General features: G+C 55.0%; 5 protein-coding genes across 5 annotated transcripts; 2 read left to right on the top strand and 3 right to left on the bottom strand.

The window, feature by feature from the left end:
- Positions 1 to 7: 7 nt before the first annotated feature.
- B0H18DRAFT_866153 (translationally controlled tumor-associated) lies at positions 8 to 745 on the top strand (the record flags this gene model as incomplete). The annotated part of the gene is made up of 5 exons (XM_048039766.1): positions 8 to 66; positions 134 to 341; positions 400 to 522; positions 573 to 642; positions 699 to 745. 5 exons carry the CDS (start codon positions 8 to 10, stop codon positions 743 to 745), a joined length of 507 nt encoding a protein of 168 aa, XP_047900975.1.
- A 239-nt stretch (positions 746 to 984) lies between these two features.
- Positions 985 to 2,734, bottom strand: B0H18DRAFT_949591 (thioredoxin-like protein; the record flags this gene model as incomplete). The annotated part of the gene is made up of 7 exons (XM_048041909.1): positions 985 to 1,234; positions 1,289 to 1,369; positions 1,422 to 1,696; positions 1,734 to 2,111; positions 2,140 to 2,205; positions 2,449 to 2,533; positions 2,583 to 2,734. 7 exons carry the CDS (start codon positions 2,732 to 2,734, stop codon positions 985 to 987), a joined length of 1,287 nt encoding a protein of 428 aa, XP_047900974.1.
- Positions 2,735 to 2,944: 210 nt separating this feature from the next.
- B0H18DRAFT_965822 (uncharacterized protein) lies at positions 2,945 to 4,629 on the bottom strand. The gene is made up of 10 exons (XM_048043289.1): positions 4,316 to 4,629; positions 4,178 to 4,258; positions 4,035 to 4,124; positions 3,993 to 4,010; positions 3,817 to 3,932; positions 3,761 to 3,795; positions 3,581 to 3,652; positions 3,554 to 3,559; positions 3,429 to 3,514; positions 2,945 to 3,372 (listed from the first exon to the last, which is right to left on the bottom strand). Exons 1-10 carry the CDS (start codon positions 4,569 to 4,571, stop codon positions 3,233 to 3,235), a joined length of 900 nt encoding a protein of 299 aa, XP_047900973.1. The 5' UTR covers positions 4,572 to 4,629; the 3' UTR covers positions 2,945 to 3,232.
- B0H18DRAFT_5181 (uncharacterized protein) lies at positions 4,501 to 7,456 on the bottom strand. The gene is made up of 8 exons (XM_048038406.1): positions 7,286 to 7,456; positions 6,906 to 7,234; positions 6,712 to 6,852; positions 6,618 to 6,660; positions 6,523 to 6,564; positions 6,215 to 6,468; positions 4,879 to 6,165; positions 4,501 to 4,814 (listed from the first exon to the last, which is right to left on the bottom strand). Exons 1-8 carry the CDS (start codon positions 7,369 to 7,371, stop codon positions 4,723 to 4,725), a joined length of 2,274 nt encoding a protein of 757 aa, XP_047900972.1. The 5' UTR covers positions 7,372 to 7,456; the 3' UTR covers positions 4,501 to 4,722.
- A 650-nt stretch (positions 7,457 to 8,106) lies between these two features.
- B0H18DRAFT_1132991 (atypical/PIKK/TRRAP protein kinase) lies at positions 8,107 to 19,663 on the top strand (the record flags this gene model as incomplete). Its single annotated transcript, XM_048035569.1, has 18 exons — positions 8,107 to 8,182; positions 8,232 to 9,070; positions 9,123 to 9,250; positions 9,310 to 9,725; positions 9,785 to 9,823; positions 9,847 to 10,994; positions 11,047 to 12,137; positions 12,194 to 17,276; positions 17,330 to 17,758; positions 17,815 to 17,913; positions 17,970 to 18,170; positions 18,218 to 18,420; positions 18,468 to 18,705; positions 18,757 to 18,843; positions 18,890 to 19,067; positions 19,117 to 19,268; positions 19,316 to 19,480; positions 19,532 to 19,663. The coding sequence occupies 18 exons, from the start codon at positions 8,107 to 8,109 to the stop codon at positions 19,661 to 19,663; spliced, it is 10,704 nt and encodes a 3,567-aa protein (XP_047900971.1).
- Positions 19,664 to 19,674: the final 11 nt, after the last annotated feature.

Genomic DNA, 19,674 nt, shown 5'->3' with positions numbered 1-19,674 from the left:
AGTCACCATGTTGTTGTACAACGACGTTATCAGCGGCGACGAGCTCTTCTCCGACGCCTTCCCGACGTACGTCCCATCGTCCCCTTCAGCGGCCCGAGACGCATTTGAAAGTCTAATCTCGCTCTGCTCACAGCAAGGAGATCGATGACATTGTCTACGAGGTTAACTGCTCCATGATCACGGTCAAGCAGGGTGCCGATGTTGACATCGGTGCCAACCCGTCTGCGGAGGAGCAGGACGAGGGGGTCGAGGAGGGTGCTACCCAGGTCAACAACGTTGTGTACTCCCACCGTCTGCAGTCCACGGTGTTCGACAAGAAGTCGTACCTTGTACACCTCAAGGTGCGGATACTTATATCAAAAATCTTCAGGAGCCGTGGATCTTGACTTGGCTGCTCAGAGTTACATGAAGGCCGTCAAGGCTGAGCTCGAGAAGTCGAACCCTAGCCGCGTCGATGCCTTCGAGAAGGGCGCACAAGCGTTCGCAAAGAAGATTGTAGCGAACTTCAAAGACTTCGAATTTGTATGCGTTCAAGCTTGCCGACTGTATGTCCTGCTAACGCAGATTCTCAGTACACCGGCGAGTCCATGAACCCCGATGGCATGGTTGTCCTCCTCAACTACCGCGAGGACGGCGTCACGCGTACGTGCTGTGTCAACTTGCATTCTCGCACTCCATCTCACAAGTGGTACATACAGCCTATTTCACGTTCTGGAAGGATGGTGTCAAGGAGATTAAGTACTAAATGTATCCCTACCCGCCTATTTGCTGTTTCCTTGACGCATGGTTTTCTGTTGGATGTTCTCTGTGTTGGTGTCTACATTCGTGTCAAATCTGTAGCTTCTCGAACGTGCAAGTGAGCGAGCGATTGTGTGACGTTGTCCAAAGTTCCACCGTCCCAAGCATCGCAGGAAAGAGCGATATCTCCATATTAAATAGTAAGGATAATACAGCAGTATGGGTCGGCAAGATCATCCAGCCATCTCAGAGCTCGTCGTGGTGGTCGTCCATCGGGACCTGCTCCTGTTTTGACTCATTGTTGAAGGGGATCTTCGGGTCGAGCGCATTCTTCGCGTTCTCCTCGACGAAGGCGACAAGGCTCTCCAGGGAGCGATCGCCATTGTAGTCAATGAATTCGCGTGTACCAGCCGGCTTGAACTTGAGGGTAGGGAATCCGTTGACACGGAACGGCACCGAGGGGGGAAGGTCATTCTCCTGGGCCTCTATCTTGGCGCTGTTTCGTCGCTTCAGTGAGTGAATACAACACCAATAGTCGAAGAATGCTCACATGGTGATACGATCCTTCACCGCTGCGTAACGATCGCCGAGCTGGTCCCAAGTCGGCTTGAGACGCTTGCAGTGCCCGCACCTGCATAATATATCAGCACAACGTTCATTCGCGTGCAATCGAAACAGCGGACCAGCTGGCGTAGAACTCGACGAAGACGTCCTTGTCGTCATCAAAGACAACCTCTTCGAATTGCCTGCCTACAAGACTGAACACGCTCTCGTCCTGGGTAGCAGGGACGGGCTGGCTCTTGAGCTGAGGCACGAGCTTGCCGTCCAGGAACTGCTGCACCATAGTCTCAACCGCCTCGGGTGTGACCTCCTTGCTCTGATCATACGGATACTTGAGCTGTTTCTGGATGTCCTGGATGACGAAGCTCGGCCACTTGGGCTCGACGAGGTTGAGCGCCTTCCGTGGTCCGCGAATTGATGGCGTCGATCCAGACGAAGTTGATGTCGCTGTGGTACTTCGCAGCGACAGTCCGAATCGCGGCGATTCGCTGGTCCTTATCGTCGGTCGGGTCAATGAACAGATATGCGAGCGGCTTGCCGCTCTCCGCGTAGGTGTGGTAGTTCTCCGTACCAACCTCGTCGATGATGGGGACGGACATCACCTGGAGCCACTTTTCGATGTCCTTGACCTTGGCGGAGCCGATTGGGTATGGGTACTCGATCTTGGGCTCGTCGAAGGCACGGAACACGACAATAGCGGGAGGGGTGACGCCGGCCTCCTCAGCGAGGGCCTTGTCAGTGGTAGCACCGAAGAGGTAGTCGTCACGATGCTTGTTCGCTGTCGCAGTGAATTCGGGGCCGGGGGCATCTGTCTCAGAGGAAAGGAAGGCAACGCGACACCTTGTCCGCCTTGATGAACTCCTGGTAATTCTCGGACTTCACGTCAGATACAGCGGGAAGCGCTTGCTGTCGGGGATTTGATCGTCAGGAGTGTCTGGACAAGGTGTACGTGTCGACGCACTTAGTCATGTAGGCAATGATCCCATCCGCTTTTCGAGGCCCGTGTATTCAGTGTAGTCACCCTTGCGGTAGACCCGCAATGTCCTAGCGAGCCGCCGTGAGTACCATACGTATACAAGCACCCAAGCTACGTACGGGTAGCCCTGAATGCCATTGGCGTTACAAGATCTGCCTGGTCAACACAGTCACTTTGGCCAGCTTCACAGCGGTCTTCTCCTTCAGAGCCGTGGCGGCCTCCTCATAGTGAGGAGCCAACGCTTTGCAGTGTCCACACCTGGATAGAAATCAGAAGAAAGTTCGCACAGGCTTAGTGGGTCTCATACCATGGTGCGAAGAACTCGACCAGAATGACAGGCTCGGGCTGGACCACAGCGTCGAAGTTCTCTGCGGTCAAGTTGATCACGTCTGACGCGTCGGCGGCGACGAAGGAGGCGAAGAGGGCTGCCGCTGAAGAGGCAAGGAGACTGAACCGCATGGCGGCGGTTGGAGAAGAGAAAGGGGAGGTCGCTGGACGGTCGCGCCCTGGGCGACGGTGTTATATGGGCCAATATTTAATATGGCGTCTGTCAAGCAGACTGACGTGTCACCGGAGGACGAGACAAGCCACCTTGTCACCGAACCAAACCCGGCTCATGCACTGACTGTCTGAATCAGCACGCAGCAGCCACAGCCATGTTCTGTCCAGATGAAAATGCAGCTGTTCGGATGCTCCTCCTCCGCATCGAAATGAAATCGTTGCTACGTTGCACCGCACCCTGTACATAACGCAGGCTGATATGTACGCGCGCTACTTGAGAACACTGTTGTGTCCGATGCATCTGCCATTTTGAAACCTCGAGTCACATAGTTGGATGAATATCGCAGCGCATATGGACCACATGCACTCAGATTTTGCACGACATGTCCAGGTATCCTCGGCATCATGAACGGAATGTGTGTAAACGACGCTCCCCGTACGGTAAAAGAATAATCATCACAGTAGACTCAAATCGAAATCACTGCCTCTCTGTCGCCCGCCTCCGTAGCGTTTAGAGCTCGGGTTGAACGGCCGCGGTGGCGGGAAACCTGTCACAGGGAAGGTATGCGAGCCCGCAAGCGGGGGCGGAGAAGGTACTGCCAAAGCACGATCAGGATAGACATCACTAAGTAGAGGGAGGTAGTGTACTCACTCCTGCGGCGGCCATTACCATTCACAGTCACTGCGGGCGACGCAGGCGATGCAGCAGTCAGTGCGCTGGACAGCGCAGACGGTACTCTGCTAGGAGGTGCCGAAGGTGGCGCGCTGGGCGTTGACACGGTCCTCGATCGGGCGGAGATGGACCAGGCGGGGGAGGAGGAGGCGCAAGTGACTGCCGCGTTGCAGGAGAAGGGCCTGGCGGAGGCGGCGGAGGACCTGGGGGCGCTCGAGGAGGGGCGTGCGGTGGTGAGCGAGTACACGCGATCCTTCGTCGGAGACTGCACGCGATCTCGGAGGAGGTGCAGGAGGTGCGGCCATACTCACGGGTCTCCGTGCTGGAGGCGGAGGGGGAACACGTCCTGGTCCATCTGGCTTCAGACTGGATGGCCTCGCGGGTGGAGGTGGGGGTGCCCTGCCGGGTGTATGAGGCGTTGGCGGTACCTTCCGCGCAGGGAATGTGGCGCGGCGGAGGATGGACGCGGTGGGATATCGGGCACTGAACGCGTAGAGGCCACAGACGCGGTGCGAGAAGGCAAGGGAGGGGCGAGCGATGAACCGTTGACCGTAGGAGGAGCTCTCCGTGGAGGCGCAGGGGGACCGGTAGGTGGTGCAGGTACTGATCGAGATGGCAGACTTGGTGCTGGTCTACTCGGAGGTGTAGGTGCGCTGGGAGCTGGAGGAGGCGGTGCTGCAGGTCTCGCGGGGCTAGGTCTGTTGGGTGGAGGAGGAGCGGGACTCGACCGTGCTGGAGGGCTGGCGGCGCCGGCGGTGCAGCAGAGCGATTAGGAACAGAGGGTGGTTTACCTAGTGTTGGAGGTTTTGCTGTATGAAGGAGCCGTGATCAGCACAAATCAAGGTGGTGCACAGTCCGGTGCGCACCTGCACTCGCTTGCCCAGCAGGCTTCAGCTTCGGCATCCCTCCCGCGAACAGTGAGCCTAATTGGGGCGGCCCTCCCGACGCAGACGGCGACGGTGAGATGGCTGGGGCCCCTCCCAAGCCACCCACTCCTCCCGACCTTCCTCCTGCGCCGCCTCCCTTGGGAGGTTCGATGGAGGGTGCGCTGCGGTCATTCGTGACGGCTTTCTTAAGTCTCTTACCGGACTGGATCTGGGCTAGCAGCTCAGCGGACGCCATGGTGGGCGTGAGCGTGGCGGAAGGCGAGTCCGGAGATGAGTGTGCGAGACAATGGACGCGGCTGCCGCTCAAATACAAGCGTCATCGCTTCAGCTGCGGCGTGGACCGGCGCACACCCTGCCCTCGCTGCGGGCTGAACATCGTGTCAGGCTCACCACTCACATCCATAGCGGCTGCAAGCCTTGCGCAATGCGCTGGGTGTCGAATCGGTTACAGTATACAGTATTACATCGCACCAGGCAAGTACTACTACAGTAGGGAGTGTGGTAAGCTGGTACAAGAACCTCATACAGAGACGAACTAGCATCATTGCTCGTTTCCTGCGATGCGCTCGTATTCTCCTCCGCTTGCGCAGCATGCGGACTTGTAGATGGAGAGGTTATAGCAAGCGGGGGTAGCAGAGGCCCTCTGACATTACTCATTCCACTGAGATTCGCGACCTCCGGGAGTCCTAGTCCGGTACTTGGGCTCGTTAAGGGGCTGGGCATAGGAGGCACAGGAGGGATCTCCGGCGACAAAAGTGACGATATGGCCTCTCGCAACGACGGATAAGATGACAGGCGGGGTAACGCTTGGGGTGAGACAGGGTTTCGAGCGGTAATACTCGTTGATCTGCGCGATGGAGGCTTGATTGGTTGGCCGAAGGTGAGCCTCCTACTCTGCACACGGCTGGCGGGGCGTGAAGGGACAGATGAGGTGCGGAACGTTGAAGAACCCTCCATGACTGTGGGTAACTCGTCCCGCGGCGACGTGCGCGACGACATCACTGACTGATGACGGGATGCAGTTCGCCAAGAAAACCGTCGAGAGGGCTCCTCGGGAGAGAGGTAACTGTCCTGGCGACCGAGATGCTGGTCCGTGTGCTCCGAGTGGACTGTGGGTGAACGCTCAACGTGCGGGTACGCCGAAAACGCTGTCATCTGGGTGCGAGCAGTCGAATGGGAGTTGCGTGGTGAAGCGTAGGGATAACCCGAAGGGACCGACGATTCTGGTGACCACAGGAAGGACAATTTGCGTTTATTATGAGGAGTGGTTGGCGTCGTGCGTATGATGTCTGAACCTATGATACTGGCACGAGAACGACGGGCCCCTGGGGATAGCCCCTGGTCGTCCTCGTCGATGACGACGAAGACCTTCGGGCGGTCACGCCGCGGTGGTAAAGGTCCAGTGGGAATGGCGGCAGCTTCGCGTTCGAGTCGTTCGACATACTGTACTTGGAAGGGTAGGATGTGACGCGAGCCAGAGAACGGTGCACTGGGCATTTCAGTCAGGTTGGCAGGAGCACTGTGTGGTGGTTCAACATCCGCCGTGTCTTGATCGTCCAGGCTAGCAGCACTAATGTGCAAGACTAGGTCGCCATCTTGCTCATCTATATGACCTCGAGTGGACACTGGCCGCACGGGAACAGTGTTCACATTGGAATCGGGAGACATGGGTCGCTCCATGAACTGCAAGAGGAACGGACTTGGCTCCAGGAGGGAGTTGGGCCGCTGCGCGGAGAACCTCTGCTCATCGGTCACCAAGCTAATCCTACGAGGGTGAGGGAACTCGTCGAAAGAGACACCTTCTCGGGCCCCCGTGTAATTGAATACACCTGCTTAACATGATCAGAGGGCTTCCAACCCATAAAACGACCCACTGACCGATAACAAGCAAAGATGCTAGGCTGAAAGGAATGAATTGAGCGAGCGAATCAACCCACATTGCACCCTGAACGACTGTAGCCACATCCAGGGCGAACAAGGACATGGGTCTTGCCACCTCCATGTTGAAGAGTCTGCGCAGGAGACTCTTTCTGGTGGTGACGTGTGTGGTCCCCAAGACAAAAACCCGCACTGCGACGTAAACCTCGAGGAAAATAACGACGCCGGACAAGGAAAGCGCCACAGGCCAGAAGCTGATCTGTGAGTCACTACGACATACGTAGTAGAAAAACTATCGGTAGACGTACTATTGCCTATAGCATATCCCGACACCAGATGGCCCAATGACGCTGATTTCAGGCGCGTCAATATGTGTTCGATCTCAGCCCTAGTCTAAGCACACCTTATAGCACCGGTGCCTGTGGCATTCAAGGCGAAAACGAGGCCTACGAATGGTATGAGTTTCGTGAAGTGAGGCAAACTGCATTCAATTGTACCTAGTACAACGAGCAGACCGAACCAGAGCGCATATGTCTCCAGTCGCTTCATCCCAAAGCGTCGCAGTCTCCAAGTCAGCATTAATAGCCCGACGATGCGCACAGACTGCGATGCCATGCTGCTCCAAGCGACGACGACAGCTAAAGATAGCTCGAGTTCAGTGTCCGGCTACAGAAGGCGTGCGTTGACTTACTGCAGGCTACGGAATTCCCCTTTTGACCTCCTAAATTCAGCAACGAGCAGAAGCTGGCTAGTGCGGCGAGAGCAAAACATAAGTTCAGAATGAACAAAGAGGCATTGTCGTCGGCCTCCTGCTGAGTAGCTACACGCGTCGTGGAACACTTCTCATTCTCATCCTCCGAGCTCCCTGCGGCTTCGATATCCTTGACAGGTTTCTTCGCCCTCTTGCCCATGCACAACCGGGCACCCCGGCACGCAAGTTCGCGAATGAGCTTTGAGCTGAAAGCGCAGTATGCGCTACTGACGAGAACCCATCCGAGCAAGAACGAGGCAACAACCCGGCTAAGGAGCTGCTTTTAGGAGGTATGGACGGGAAGCAGAACCGAGACTCACTAGTCGGGATGGTTGAGAACCTCCTGGAGAACTGGGTTGCGAGGGTCTTGGATACTGACCTGCCCGTCTATGGCTGTGACAGGCATGTGAGACTCCTGAGAGGATTTGCAGCTCGCGTCTCCGGTATGCCAGGACCAGCCTGACTAGCTATAGCCAAAGTGTGAACGAAGAGAATTGTAACAGCCCAGCTGTCCGTAGCACCAGCGAACAACGCGGACCGAGACGTGAACGAACAAGACCCTGAAGGGAGGTGAGTTCAGAAAGCCCTACCGCAAGTGCGTTGACCAGCAACGAGGGCAACACTGGAATCAATAGCGCTCTGCATTCCAGAGCAGCCTTGGCTGTGTCTGGGCGCCTTTTTGCGCAGCCGCATCCAAGCCGCATCACTGCAACTGGGCCGCAAACAACAGGAAGTCGGCAGGCAACGTATACATATAGAGGCCCAGCATCGCACTACCACATACTGGGAATAAGCATGGGCTCATAATTGTTGGGGACGAGCGGTTGACAGGCAGTACAGCTGTAAGTATCGGTCGTAAGTGCCATCTCAGTACGTACTTGTGGCGCAACTTAATTTTGCTTCACACTCCGACAGACCCACTCGTTTCGGACTTTTGATTCGGAGTCAGACATTACCAAGTGGCTTCAGGCACGTGATAAACGCGTGACCCGCGACTTTCAGGGTTTCGCGCCTTCGACGCGCTTGTCCTCCCCCCCGCTCCGCTAGTGCCACTGACCTCCGCCTCTGTCTTCGCTTCTTGTCTGTACTGGAAATCAATCAGCAATTACATTGAACTATTCTATTGGTGTCCCCGTTCACCATGGACGGCACGCCGACTCTGACCACGGCCGCCGACCTGGAGATGCGGGCGGCTCGTGTGGCTGATCCTGGGACAGGTAAGTTGCCTGTACACATTGTCCTGAAATCACACTGACCCCGCTTCAGACTTGAAGACGAAACTCAATGTTGCCTATGAGCTGCGAGAGATGATAGACGTAGTGCGGGAAGCCGAGGCAGCTCGCGTCATCCCTCATATGGTTCCGATCCTCTTGGACATCCTCAGGTCCGGAGAGGTTGCTTACAACAAGGACTCAGTCGAGTTTCAGTTCAGGCGTTGCCTGCTGGACATAATTCACCGCTTACCTTCGAACGAGGGAGTGAAGCCTCAAGCCGGTCCTCTCTTCTCCGGCATGCTCTATCTGCTGCGTACCGACAACGAGGAGAATGGCAGCGTTTGCTGCAAAATCATCGGCGACATCGTGCGCTCCTACAGGGTACTCACCGATGAATTGCTCAAAGAGTACTTGGACCTATACGCAGAGGTCCTCCGCAACATCCAGGGATTAGTCGACGAAACACTATCGGAGGAGTCTGCTGTCGCGGATCCCAATGTAGCACTTCCTGCTCAGCGTAGCTTCAAAGTCCTGGGAGAGTACGCCATGGCGACTGTCTCCCTCACTCAGACGTACAGACAAATGGTCCTCCCTGCGCTACAGGCGCTTCTTCCTCTGAACGTCTCTGTCTTGATGGTCGAAGCGCCTGTCCAACGAAAGGCCAAGGAGGATCACGAAGCCATGGGTGGTCACTGGGCGGGAATGGCACCTGGCTTCAAAAGTCCGACTGTTTACGCCGACTTCACGTCTTCGCAAATCAAGTTGCTTTCATGCCTGGCATTCATGTATCGCGGAGGAACAGAACAGTTCGGCGCAGAGGGAGATACCTTGGCTATCACCTGCGTTCGCCTACTCCAAGATTGTCCTCCAATGGCAATTGCTGCACGACGAGTACGCATACTTCGTGCAACGATTATTTTCAGTAATTCATGAACGCAAACAGGATTTGATGGTCGTATTTCGACATCTGCTGAGCACTCACTACCGCCGGGCTATAATCCCCTATATCGATAAAATATTCGATGATCGAGTACTTTGGGGTACAGGTGTGGGCTGCAGAGAAGCCATTAGGTACGGGTCCCTCACATCAATACAGCTTGCATGGAAGTCTCAATGCGTGGCTATTGTAGGCAGAACGCCTTCGCGTGTGCAGGCGACCTTGCCCACCACCTCCGAACGGACATGACCCCAGCACAGCTCACGAACGTCTGCCAGCTCTTCCTGCGCCACTTGCTAGATCCTCGCCTTCCTGATGCTTTGCATCATCTGTGCGCCAAGGTCATCTTCGGGCTCATAGACCAAATCGTCATGAAGGACACTCAGCCGAATGCCGCGCGAACCATCCGGTCCGTGCTGGATGCGACAGTGGACAAAATGAGCAGCATTGCGGATGTTCAAGCATATCTGGCGAACAAGATAGCCAACCTGAGCAAGACGGAGAAAGGGAAGGACGACGAAGGTGCCGTGGACTATACGACCATCGAGAAGGCAAGACCCGTTGGCGGTGCTATGTACGCTGTCGAAAAGACAAGCGACGCTCTTATCGGTGAGTTATAATCCTGTAGAAGATTATGAAGACATTCATGAACGGGATCATTCACATAGGACATCGTCAGCTTGTTCGAACGTTGATGCCTGGATTTCGTGCCATGTTGGCTGCTCTGAAGAAAGTGACGCACCTGTCCCAGACGGTACCATTGTCTCGCGCCTGTTCGATAGCTCTATCCGCTGTGTTGCAGCTTTCGACGGCGAGCCTCGAGAAGCTCATGAGGCCTTAGAATGGCTAGGAAATGGCCTGATCGAGGTCAACCTGCACGTCTTTCAAGAAGTTTGGACTCAGAAAATCGAGTTTTTCTTCGCATATACCGAGAAACATCCAGTCCTGATGCACCTGGCGCAAGTACTTTTCAGCAGGGAGTCGAGTTCTCCAACACTCGTCGCAATCGTGCTTCGATTTCTCGTCAATCACCTACCCGAGCTCGGCGACCATGATGACAAGACCGCCGCCGTCGTCATCCGCATGTTCAAGTTAACCTTCGGTGCTGTCGGGCTCTTCCCTACGGCTAACGAACCCATCCTGGCTTCCCATCTGGGCAAGCTGATTATGGACTGCTTCCCGCTAGCCGCGAAGGCCGCGAAGCCCACGAACTATTTCCTACTCCTCAGGCTTCTCTTTCGAGCCATCGGTGGAGGAGGAGGCAGATTCGAGCTACTCTACAAAGAGGTCCTGCCTCTACTTCCCGAGATGTTGGAATGCCTGAACCGTCAGCTGCTCATATCCGAGGGCTCCACTCGCGATCTTGTCGCAGAACTGTGCCTCACTGTCCCATTACGCCTCACGCACCTCCTCCCTTACCTCTCGTACTTAATGCGTCCTCTCGTTCTCGCGCTGCAGGGAACACTAGAGATGGTATCCCAAGGCCTTCGCACTTTGGAGTTATGCATCGACAACCTCACTCCGGACTTCCTGGACCCAACTCTGAATACGGTCCTTCGAGAGCTGATGGAAGCGCTGCACAAGCAACTGAAGCCACTTCCCGCGAACCACCAACATTCTCATACCACCATTCGTATTTTGGGTAAACTTGGTGGGCGAAATCGACGGCTTTTGGACAAGGAGCCCTCGCTTGATTACCTCCATCACTCCGATTTGACGAAGGCTCGAGTATCGTTTGGAGGGGTCATGCAGGCCATCGAGCTCAGCCCTGTCGTTGCCTTAGCGCAAACCACTCTCGTCAGTGCGAGGGGCGGGACTGCATACCGTCTGCATGCGTACAACTATCTGGAGACGTGCCTTGCTCTGCTCCTCCATGAGGTAAGTTCCTCAGGTCCCCTTCGTGACAGCCAATTCACCGATGGAATTGCAGGGGATAAGGAGTCGCGATAGGGAACAAGTTTTCCTGACATGTCTGGAGGGCCTTCATGACGCGATCCACATAGAAGGTCTGAAGGAGCAGGCCGAGAAGACGCTGCAGGACGTGTCGAGATGTATCGTCTTCTCTGAAGTGCGCCGAAATTCGTCCAAGGATCCCGCCCTCAGAAGGTATCCGAGTCAGCAGTTGACATGTTTCCTCGACGCGATGCCTCACGGACTTGCCCGCGACAATGCTGTGGAAGCACAGAAGGCCCAGGAGCTACTCTCCGCTCTCCTCAATGAATTGGTAGACATGTCGAACTCGCCAGACGTGACTACGCAGGACATCGCGCCGACTCTCAGCCAAGTCGCCGCTCGTTTCAGCGCACTCTGTCTAGAAGATGCCTGGGTGCGGAGAGCCGCTGGTTGTAGCGGAATCCGTATCATGACTCGCATTCCGGGACTAGGAGTTAAATGGGTCAATGATCGCGAGCTTGATCTCATCCGTGTCCTTCTGTGTGTCCTGAAGGATATGCAGTATGATCTCCCTCGTGACGTAGAACACGTCGTTGGTGTTCTGCTGGAAGTCATCCGCGTTGGAGTCACGGAGTCCCCGCCATTGGGTGAAGAAGGGTCCTCGGCCAGGATGAAGCTTGCGGTCCTCATGAACATCATTATGGCAGAACTCGCTAGCTCCAGCGCCATAGTTCGTACCGCGGCGCAGAAGTGCGTCGAGCTCCTAGCTGAGCTCTACCACAAACGACCGGCGGAACTCTTCATGTCCAATCGCGATCGACTCTTGTCCCAGCTCTACACCAAGCCCCTCCGTGCCCTACCGTTCCAGATGCAGATCGGAATTATCGAGGCTGTCAGGTACTGCATCAGCCTGCAACCACCCCTGCCCGAGCTGAATGACGAGCTGCTTCGTCTTCTTCACGAGACCTTGGCTCTGGCAGATGCCGACGACCTGGCTCTGGTCGGGAGGAATAACGCGAGACAAATGAGCATGGAGATCATCAAGCTTCGAGTAGCATGCATCAAGCTGTTGACTGCGTCCATGCCGCTGACGGATTTCTTTGCCAAGCAACATCAGACGCGCCAGAGGTAAATTCACCTTTCCCATCGACGGTCTCGCCGCGCCCGCTGATGACTTCGCTCAGGGTCACAGGAGTGTACTTCAAATCGCTTTACTCGCCGAATGCAGAGGTCAAAGAGGTCGCACATGAGGGTCTTCGTATGGTCCTAACCCACCAAAGCAGACTGCCCAAGGAGCTTCTGCAGACAGGACTGCGGCCGATTTTGATGAATTTAGCGGATCCGAAGCGACTATCTATACCGGGGCTAGAGGGTCTGGCACGGTTGCTCGAATTGCTCACGAACTACTTCAAGGTGGAAATCGGTCACAAGCTACTCGACCATTTCCGTGTCGTCGCCGATCCTCAGATGCTGCAGGCATCTTCGAGACTGCCGCTTGTAGAGAATGAGGGCATCACAAAACTCGTCAGATTGGCCAATATCTTCCACCTACTACCGTCAGCGGCGCACATCTTCCTCGAGAACTTGGTGAACGCCATCGTACAGACAGAAGCTCAGATGCATTTCTCTGGACAGAGCCCATTTTCTGAGCCGCTCGCCAAGTACCTGGATCGCTACCCAGTGGAGGCCGTCGATTTCTTCATGCGCCACCTCCACTTTCCTCGGCACGTCCGCACTCTTCGGAGCATCTTGCAAGCCAAGCTAGCGGCCAACGTGCTGCGAGAACTTGCGTCTCGAACTTCAGTCATCGTCTCCGTCTGTTTCGAAAGTCGAGACCCCAGCTTGGTCTTGCCTGGGCTGCTAGTGTGTGGCGACTTGGCGGAGCTGATCCCGGGGTGGTTGGCATCCAATGCGTACGTCGTGGACGTTATGCTAGCCTTGTGGGCTATCGAGCCTACGGACATTGATCCGCTGGGCTCTGCCGTCGGCGACGTCAGGCAACGGTACTCTCTGCTGATATCGATCCTCATGCAGGCCCTGCAGCAGATGCCGCGTATCGACCTCCTGTTCTCCTTGGTGTCCGTCTTCTCGCGGAACCTTCCCTGGGACGTCGTCCGCGTTACTCAATTCTTTTACCAACACGTTGCCTTCAGTGACGATCTCGCATTCCGGCGGAATATGCTCACTCGCTTCGTCATCTGGTTCCGTGACGAGTCCGTTCCACAATCGCAGAAGGTGTATTTCATCCAATACGTGGTTACGCCGACGCTGTTAGTGCATGCTACGCGCTCGTCGACAAAGCTGGGACTACTCGATGAAAGCCTCGTCAACAAGATACATGTGCACATATGGCAACCAATGAACGACGACGCGGCCTTTGCGCAAGATGACGACATCTTCAAGATAGAGTTACTGCATCTGACCACCGTCATGGTACACCGCTACCCGGAATACCTACAAGACGCAAAGAAAGATATCATACGATGTGCATGGCATTATATCACCAGCGAAGATGCCATCGTCAAGCAGACGGCGTACCTTCTCGCTGCCCGCTTCTTTGAGGCTTTCGAAGGACCTCAAAAGTTCCATCTTCGTGTCTGGACAGGATTGCTGAAGCCACCTCATATCGAAGCCAAGGCCCTTGTGCGGCAAGCCCTCGACATCATAGCACCTGTCCTGCTCCGATCGCAAACCTTCGATGGCGTTTTTCCACAGTGGGCGAGAACTACGCGTCGACTCCTCGCAGAAGAAGGTGCAGGGTGGCAGCAAGTCGCCCTCATCTACCATCTCATTGTCCGGCAACGTTCGCTATTCTATCCTGTCAGGGCGCTATTCATACCTCACATCGTCAACTACGTTTCAAAGCTTGGCCTAGGTCAGGGGTCGCATGACATCCGAACTCTCTACGAGTGTCGATCCTTGTCGGTGGAGATACTGCAGGTCGTCTTTGATTGGGAGCAACAGGCGACAAACTCTGCTCCGGGCACATACACGACTGAAGATGCGATGGATACCGACTCTGCTGAAGAAGGCACTTGGATCACTCCCTTGCCCTTGCGTGAGAGCATAGTCAGCTACCTCGTACGGCTGTGCACCATCGCACATGATGCGCAGACTCGTGCTGCCATTTTGCCTCGAGCTCTCGAGCTCCTGCGGTCGATCGTGGGGCCCAGAGGGTGGAGTGATGTGACGTTCAAACTGCATTTTTTCTCTCGTGCTCTTGAGCAGGTACGTAGCTCTGCTCAAACCTTCTTCATCTCGTCTAAAAACTCTTCACAGAACGAAGTCAAGGGAGATCCGGCAATGCTTTCTCAAGCGCAGAGTTCGGCAAAAGTATTGCAAGTCATCTCCGCGGAAAAGGACGATGCATGGGTCATGGCCAACGCCGGTATCCTCTCTAGGCTTGTTCGCAAGGGACTTCTCAGCGAGGACAACCATCTCCAGGACTCGCTGCATGCCGTCTACGATCGCCTCATTCGCCTCTTCCCCGTTCCCAAAGAAGATGAAGAACAACCGTCGGAAATGCCCGAGTTTCACGCATTTGTCTACACTTCTATCAGCGAGAACTTGAGGAACACCGAGGAGTTACGGGCCAATACTACGCCTGTCTTACGAGGCATCTTGCTCATGTTGAAGTCGATCGTTCAGTTCACGCCTGAACGCATAGAACCGTTCGCCGGACCTCTGATGAAGCTCCTCAGCAGATTAGCTCGAGATCACATCCAATCCTCCCAATCAACTTCTGGCTTCGAGCAGAATGTGCGCCTGATCATGAACATACTGGAGATCTCGCAGTCGTCCGTGGCCTATCTTGGAGAACAGAGGAAGTGGTTGCTTAGCGCCTTGGTTGCATGTGCCGAAAAGTCGAAGAGCCATAGCTTGTGCAAGGCCGTCCTCGAGATTGCGAGAGAGTGGGCGATGAACAAGCGAGACCCGTACCCTACCCCCAAAGAGAAAGCGACCCTGCTTCAGAAGATGGCTGCGTTCGAGTTGCGTGGTGATCGAGCCGAGTCCCTCTTCCACATGTACCTCGAGTTGATCTACGACATCTACACTGAGCCAAGCTTACGACGGACAGATCTCACCACGAAACTAGAGCAGTCCTTTCTCCTGGGCTGTCGAGCGACGGACCTATCTCTGCGGGAACGCTTCATTGACCTCATGGACGTCAGCATTCCTCGGTCGCTATTCAGTCGCCTGACATACATCATTGGTGTCCAGAGTTGGGAGGCATTGGCCGACCATAATTGGATGTTCCTTGCGCTACACTTACTCCTCGGCTCAGTTGACTCGGATTGCGCCATCGTTCCTGATCGGAAAGGGTCTCTGGAGGAGTCATTCACCTCTCCGCCTCTCGCCCCGGAGACTGCTTCATCTCTGGTTCGACCCATGCAGCGCCTGCTCTACCTCGATCCGCAGAAGGTCCATGACGTCTGGGTTTCCCTATTTCCGTCGGCATGGGCTTGTCTATCCAGACGCGAGCAGACGGATATCACGCATCACTTCATCGCCTTGTTAAGCAAAGACTACCACGCCAAACAAGTCGAGCTACGCCCGAATGTCATCCAAACGTTGCTAGAGGGTGTTCTAGCGTGTTCACCACCGATGAACCTTCCGCCACATCTGGTGAAGTATTTAGCGAAGACATTCGGTGCCTGGCATGTCGCCGCGGAGTACCTGACCTCCTCATTGGATCATCTACGCGAGGACGAGGCCGTCGTTCGCGACACAGTCTACGACTCGCTCGCTGAGATGTATGCGGAGTTGGCCGAGGAAGATATCTTCTACGGCTTGTGGCGTCGTCACGCATTGTATCCGGAGACGAACATAGCCGTAGCGTATGAACAATGCGGTATGTGGGAGCAGGCTTCTAGTGTATACGAGACAGCCCAGAGCAAGACGCGTACTGGCAATATCCCGTTTTCCGAGGCCGAATTCTGCCTATGGGAGGATCACTGGATGTTGGCAGCCGAGAAGCTGCAGCAATGGGAGGTGCTCCATGACCTGGCGCGTGCAGAGAACAACCATGAACTGATACTCGAGAGCGCGTGGCGTACCAAGGATTGGGTGGACTCAGAGCAATTGGGCCAGCTCGAAGAACAGATCAACCTCCTGCCCGACGTAGCAACACCACGACGCAGGGTGTTCGAGGCGTTCATTTACTTGGAGAGGACATCCGGTACCGACAACTTCAAGACCGCCGACTTCACGAGGATGATGGAAGACGCCATGCAACTGTCGCTCCGGAAGTGGACGAACTTGCCACCGCATCTCTCTGCCGCTCATGTCCCACTGTTGCAACACTTCCAGCAGTTTGTAGAATTGCAAGAGGCAGTGTCAATCTTCGGCTCCCTCGCCGGCACGGTGCCGCAGACTCTGGAAAGGAAATCTGCAGATCTCAAGATGGTGCTCCAGGCATGGCGAGAGCGATTGCCTAACCAATACGATGATATCAGCATATGGAGCGACCTCGTTGCCTGGAGGCAGAATGTTTTCAACGCCATCAACAAGACGTATATCCCTATGATCAACAATGGCTCTGCGGCAGGAGCTAGCGGTAGCAGCGCACCGACGTTTGGATATCGGGGATACCACGAGACAGCTTGGATCATCAATCGGTTTGCCCATGTCGCTCGAAAACACGACCTATTAGACGTTTGCTTCAGTCAACTCAACAGGATTTATACCCTGCCGAACATTGAGATATCGGAAGCTTTCCTGAAGCTCAGAGAGCAAGCTCGATGCCATTACCAGAAGCCCGGCGACCTTCAGGCAGGACTAGAGGTCATCAATAATACGAATTTGATCTACTTCTCCACCACCCAGAAAGCCGAGTTCTATACGCTCAAAGCCATGTTCTACGCCAAGTTCGGCCGCAACGAGGAAGCGAATGCGGCATTCGGACAAGCAATCCAGCTAGACATGATGCAAGCGAAGGGATGGGCCGCTTGGGGCAGACATCAAGATCGTCTATTCAAAGAAAATCCTGGCGAGATGGTGCTCGCAGCGCAGGCTGTTCACTGCTATCTTCAGGCTGCCGGCTTGTACAGGAACAGGAAGAGTCGACCGCTTCTCGCCCGCGTCCTGTGGCTCTTGAGTGTAGACGATGGCAGTCTCACGATCTCTCGAGCGTTTGACACCTACAAAGGTGACGCTGCCTACTGGTACTGGATCACATTGATTCCACAACTTTGTCTCTCGCTCTCACAACGGGAGTTGAAACAAGCGCGGTACCTTCTGCTCAATTTAGCCAAGCTTTATCCTCAGGTACGTGTGCGGGCATCTCTGCATGACTAGATGATTCACCAGACACCCTCCAGGCCTTGTTCTTCCAGCTACGCACGACGAAGGAAGACTTGAATCTGGCCAGGCATCAGGCAGCGAAAGCAGCGGCGATTGCTGCCCAACGTGCGGCTAACCAGCATAGAAGCGAAGGCGGTCATGATAGCGCACTGGATGCCAACGGCGACGTCAGGATGGCTGATGACACGAGTGCGGCGATGCAGCAATCACCTGCGCGTTCGACCGGTGCTGCGGGCGACTCTCGTCCCGCAGATGCTGCGATGCCGCATGCTCCTCGCCAGTCGCCGGATTACGTTGAGGAGGTGGTGCAGATATTGAAGACGGCTTTCCCGCTATTGATACTCAGCATGGAAACAATGGTGGACAATATCTCCAGCAGATTCAGGGCGACGTCCGAAGAAGAGATCTACAGGCTCACCTGCATCCTTCTACAAGATGCTGTGCAAGTCAGTGCGATTCAGCCGGTTGACTGACCACCTGAAGCTAACATCATGTTTTGCAGCACTCCATGTCAAGATACAACTCGGACGACGGTCAGCTGCATCCCGCAACTGTGCAGACCATCGAGAGGTTCGCACAGAGTCTGTCGGGGCCCATTCGAGTAAGTTAACAGCGTCCTCTGACATGCATAGTGTCAAAAGTAACTTACGTCTGCAGCAAAATTGGGACGACGATTTCATCAAGGGGAAACCCACTCTGGCCGAATTGATCCAGCGGCTGCAGCGCTGGAGGGACAGATATGAAAAATACCTTGATGCAAGGCCCCGTGTCCAATCTCTCGATATGCTGAGTCACCATTTACTGGAATTCCAGTACGGCAAATGGGACGAGATCGAAGTCCCGGGCCAATACACTGAGGTATTGTTCAGTAGAACTCAACGGCACATAAACTCACGCAATCTCAGGACAAGGAAAATAATCAGAACTTTGTTCGACTCCTCAAATTTGGGCCGACATTCGAGAATTGCCGCACTCACGGGTATTCCTGGAAGAGATTCACTATCTACGGCCATGATCACTCGAAGACCTCTTTTGCTGCTCAAATTCCTGCTGCCAAGCATTGTCGTCGGGAAGAACGTCTCATGCATCTGCTTCGTACCTTGAATCTGTACGTCTGCGAAACTCCATTCTCAGCGTTAGCTAACTCAGCCTTAGGACACTCTCCCGTAAGAAAGAGAGTAGGAAACGGAATCTCCACTTCCATCTTCCCGTCGCGGTCCCATGCTCGAGTAATCTGCGACTTCTCCAAAATGATGCCTCCTACATCACGTTTGGAGACATCTACGATCAACACTGCGAGGAGTCCGGGATCTCACGCGAGGACCCTGTCTTGATGGCTATAGAGAGACTCAGTTCAACCGCACGAGAGGCATTCCGGGCAACGGGCAAGAAGGTGAGGCTCGCTACTCCTTGATATATATACATATGACTCACACGGGGGTAGGTTGGGGGGACCGAACTTATCGCTTTGAGAAAGGATATCGCAGACGAGGTTGCTCTCAAGATGGTCCCGCCAGACGTCATCAGTCGAGTAAGCATCCCCTTGCTGACCGGAGGCCGTTGCTCACGTCGAGCAGTATATGACAAGGATCATGAATGGCCCCGGTGAACTGTGGCGTATGCGCAAGCAATTCGCACTTCAGATCGCTTCCGCTAGCTTCGTGACCCACGCGCTGTCCCTCGCCGGTCGCTTGCCGCACCGTTTCCATTTGTCTCGTGCAACTGGACTGATCTACATGTCCGAGGCGATACCCAGTACGCACTTCTCCTTACCGAGCTTCCAGGGGCTTACACGAGAGCGCAGGCATGTCGGGGCAAGCCCCGATCCTTGCCAGCAACGACGTCGTACCTTTCCGGCTAACGCCCAGCATGCAGCACTTTATGGGTCACGTCTTGCTGGACGGTGTACTCGCGATGGGTATCATGACGATTGGGCGCTGCCTAACGGAACCAGAGGTGAGTTGATGTCAATTTCTTTATGAAGCCGCCTAATGCCCCAGCAGTTCGATCTCGAGTCACATCTCTGTCTGTTTGCACGGGACGAGGTTCTGACATTCCGCATGAGACCGGTCGCTCAGGACGCTGGCTTCCGCGGTGCTGTGAATATGCTCATCGAAGGAGTCGTCAAGCGAGTTGAGGTCTTGGGCTGCAAGGCGGAGCGCGACAACGTACGTAATAGCTCCTGGACTCAGTACGCACGTTCTGACCGTTCGCTCCAGGCCATCGGCGTGAAGGATCCACAGAACCTGCCCAATGTGCCCGTAGTGCAGACCGTGACGAACTTCATATCTACCGCAACGAACCCCGTGAATCTCGCGAGAATGCCGGAGACGTACCTGCCTTGGTTCTGATGTCGCAATGT

This window comes from Fomitopsis serialis (genome assembly GCF_022376445.1).
Source record: "Fomitopsis serialis strain Sig1Antser10 chromosome Unknown B0H18scaffold_1, whole genome shotgun sequence".
NCBI classification, from domain to species: Eukaryota; Fungi; Basidiomycota; class Agaricomycetes; order Polyporales; family Fomitopsidaceae; genus Fomitopsis; species Fomitopsis serialis.
Note: the sequence above shows the minus strand (reverse complement) of the source record. Positions and strands in the feature narration are given on the sequence as shown.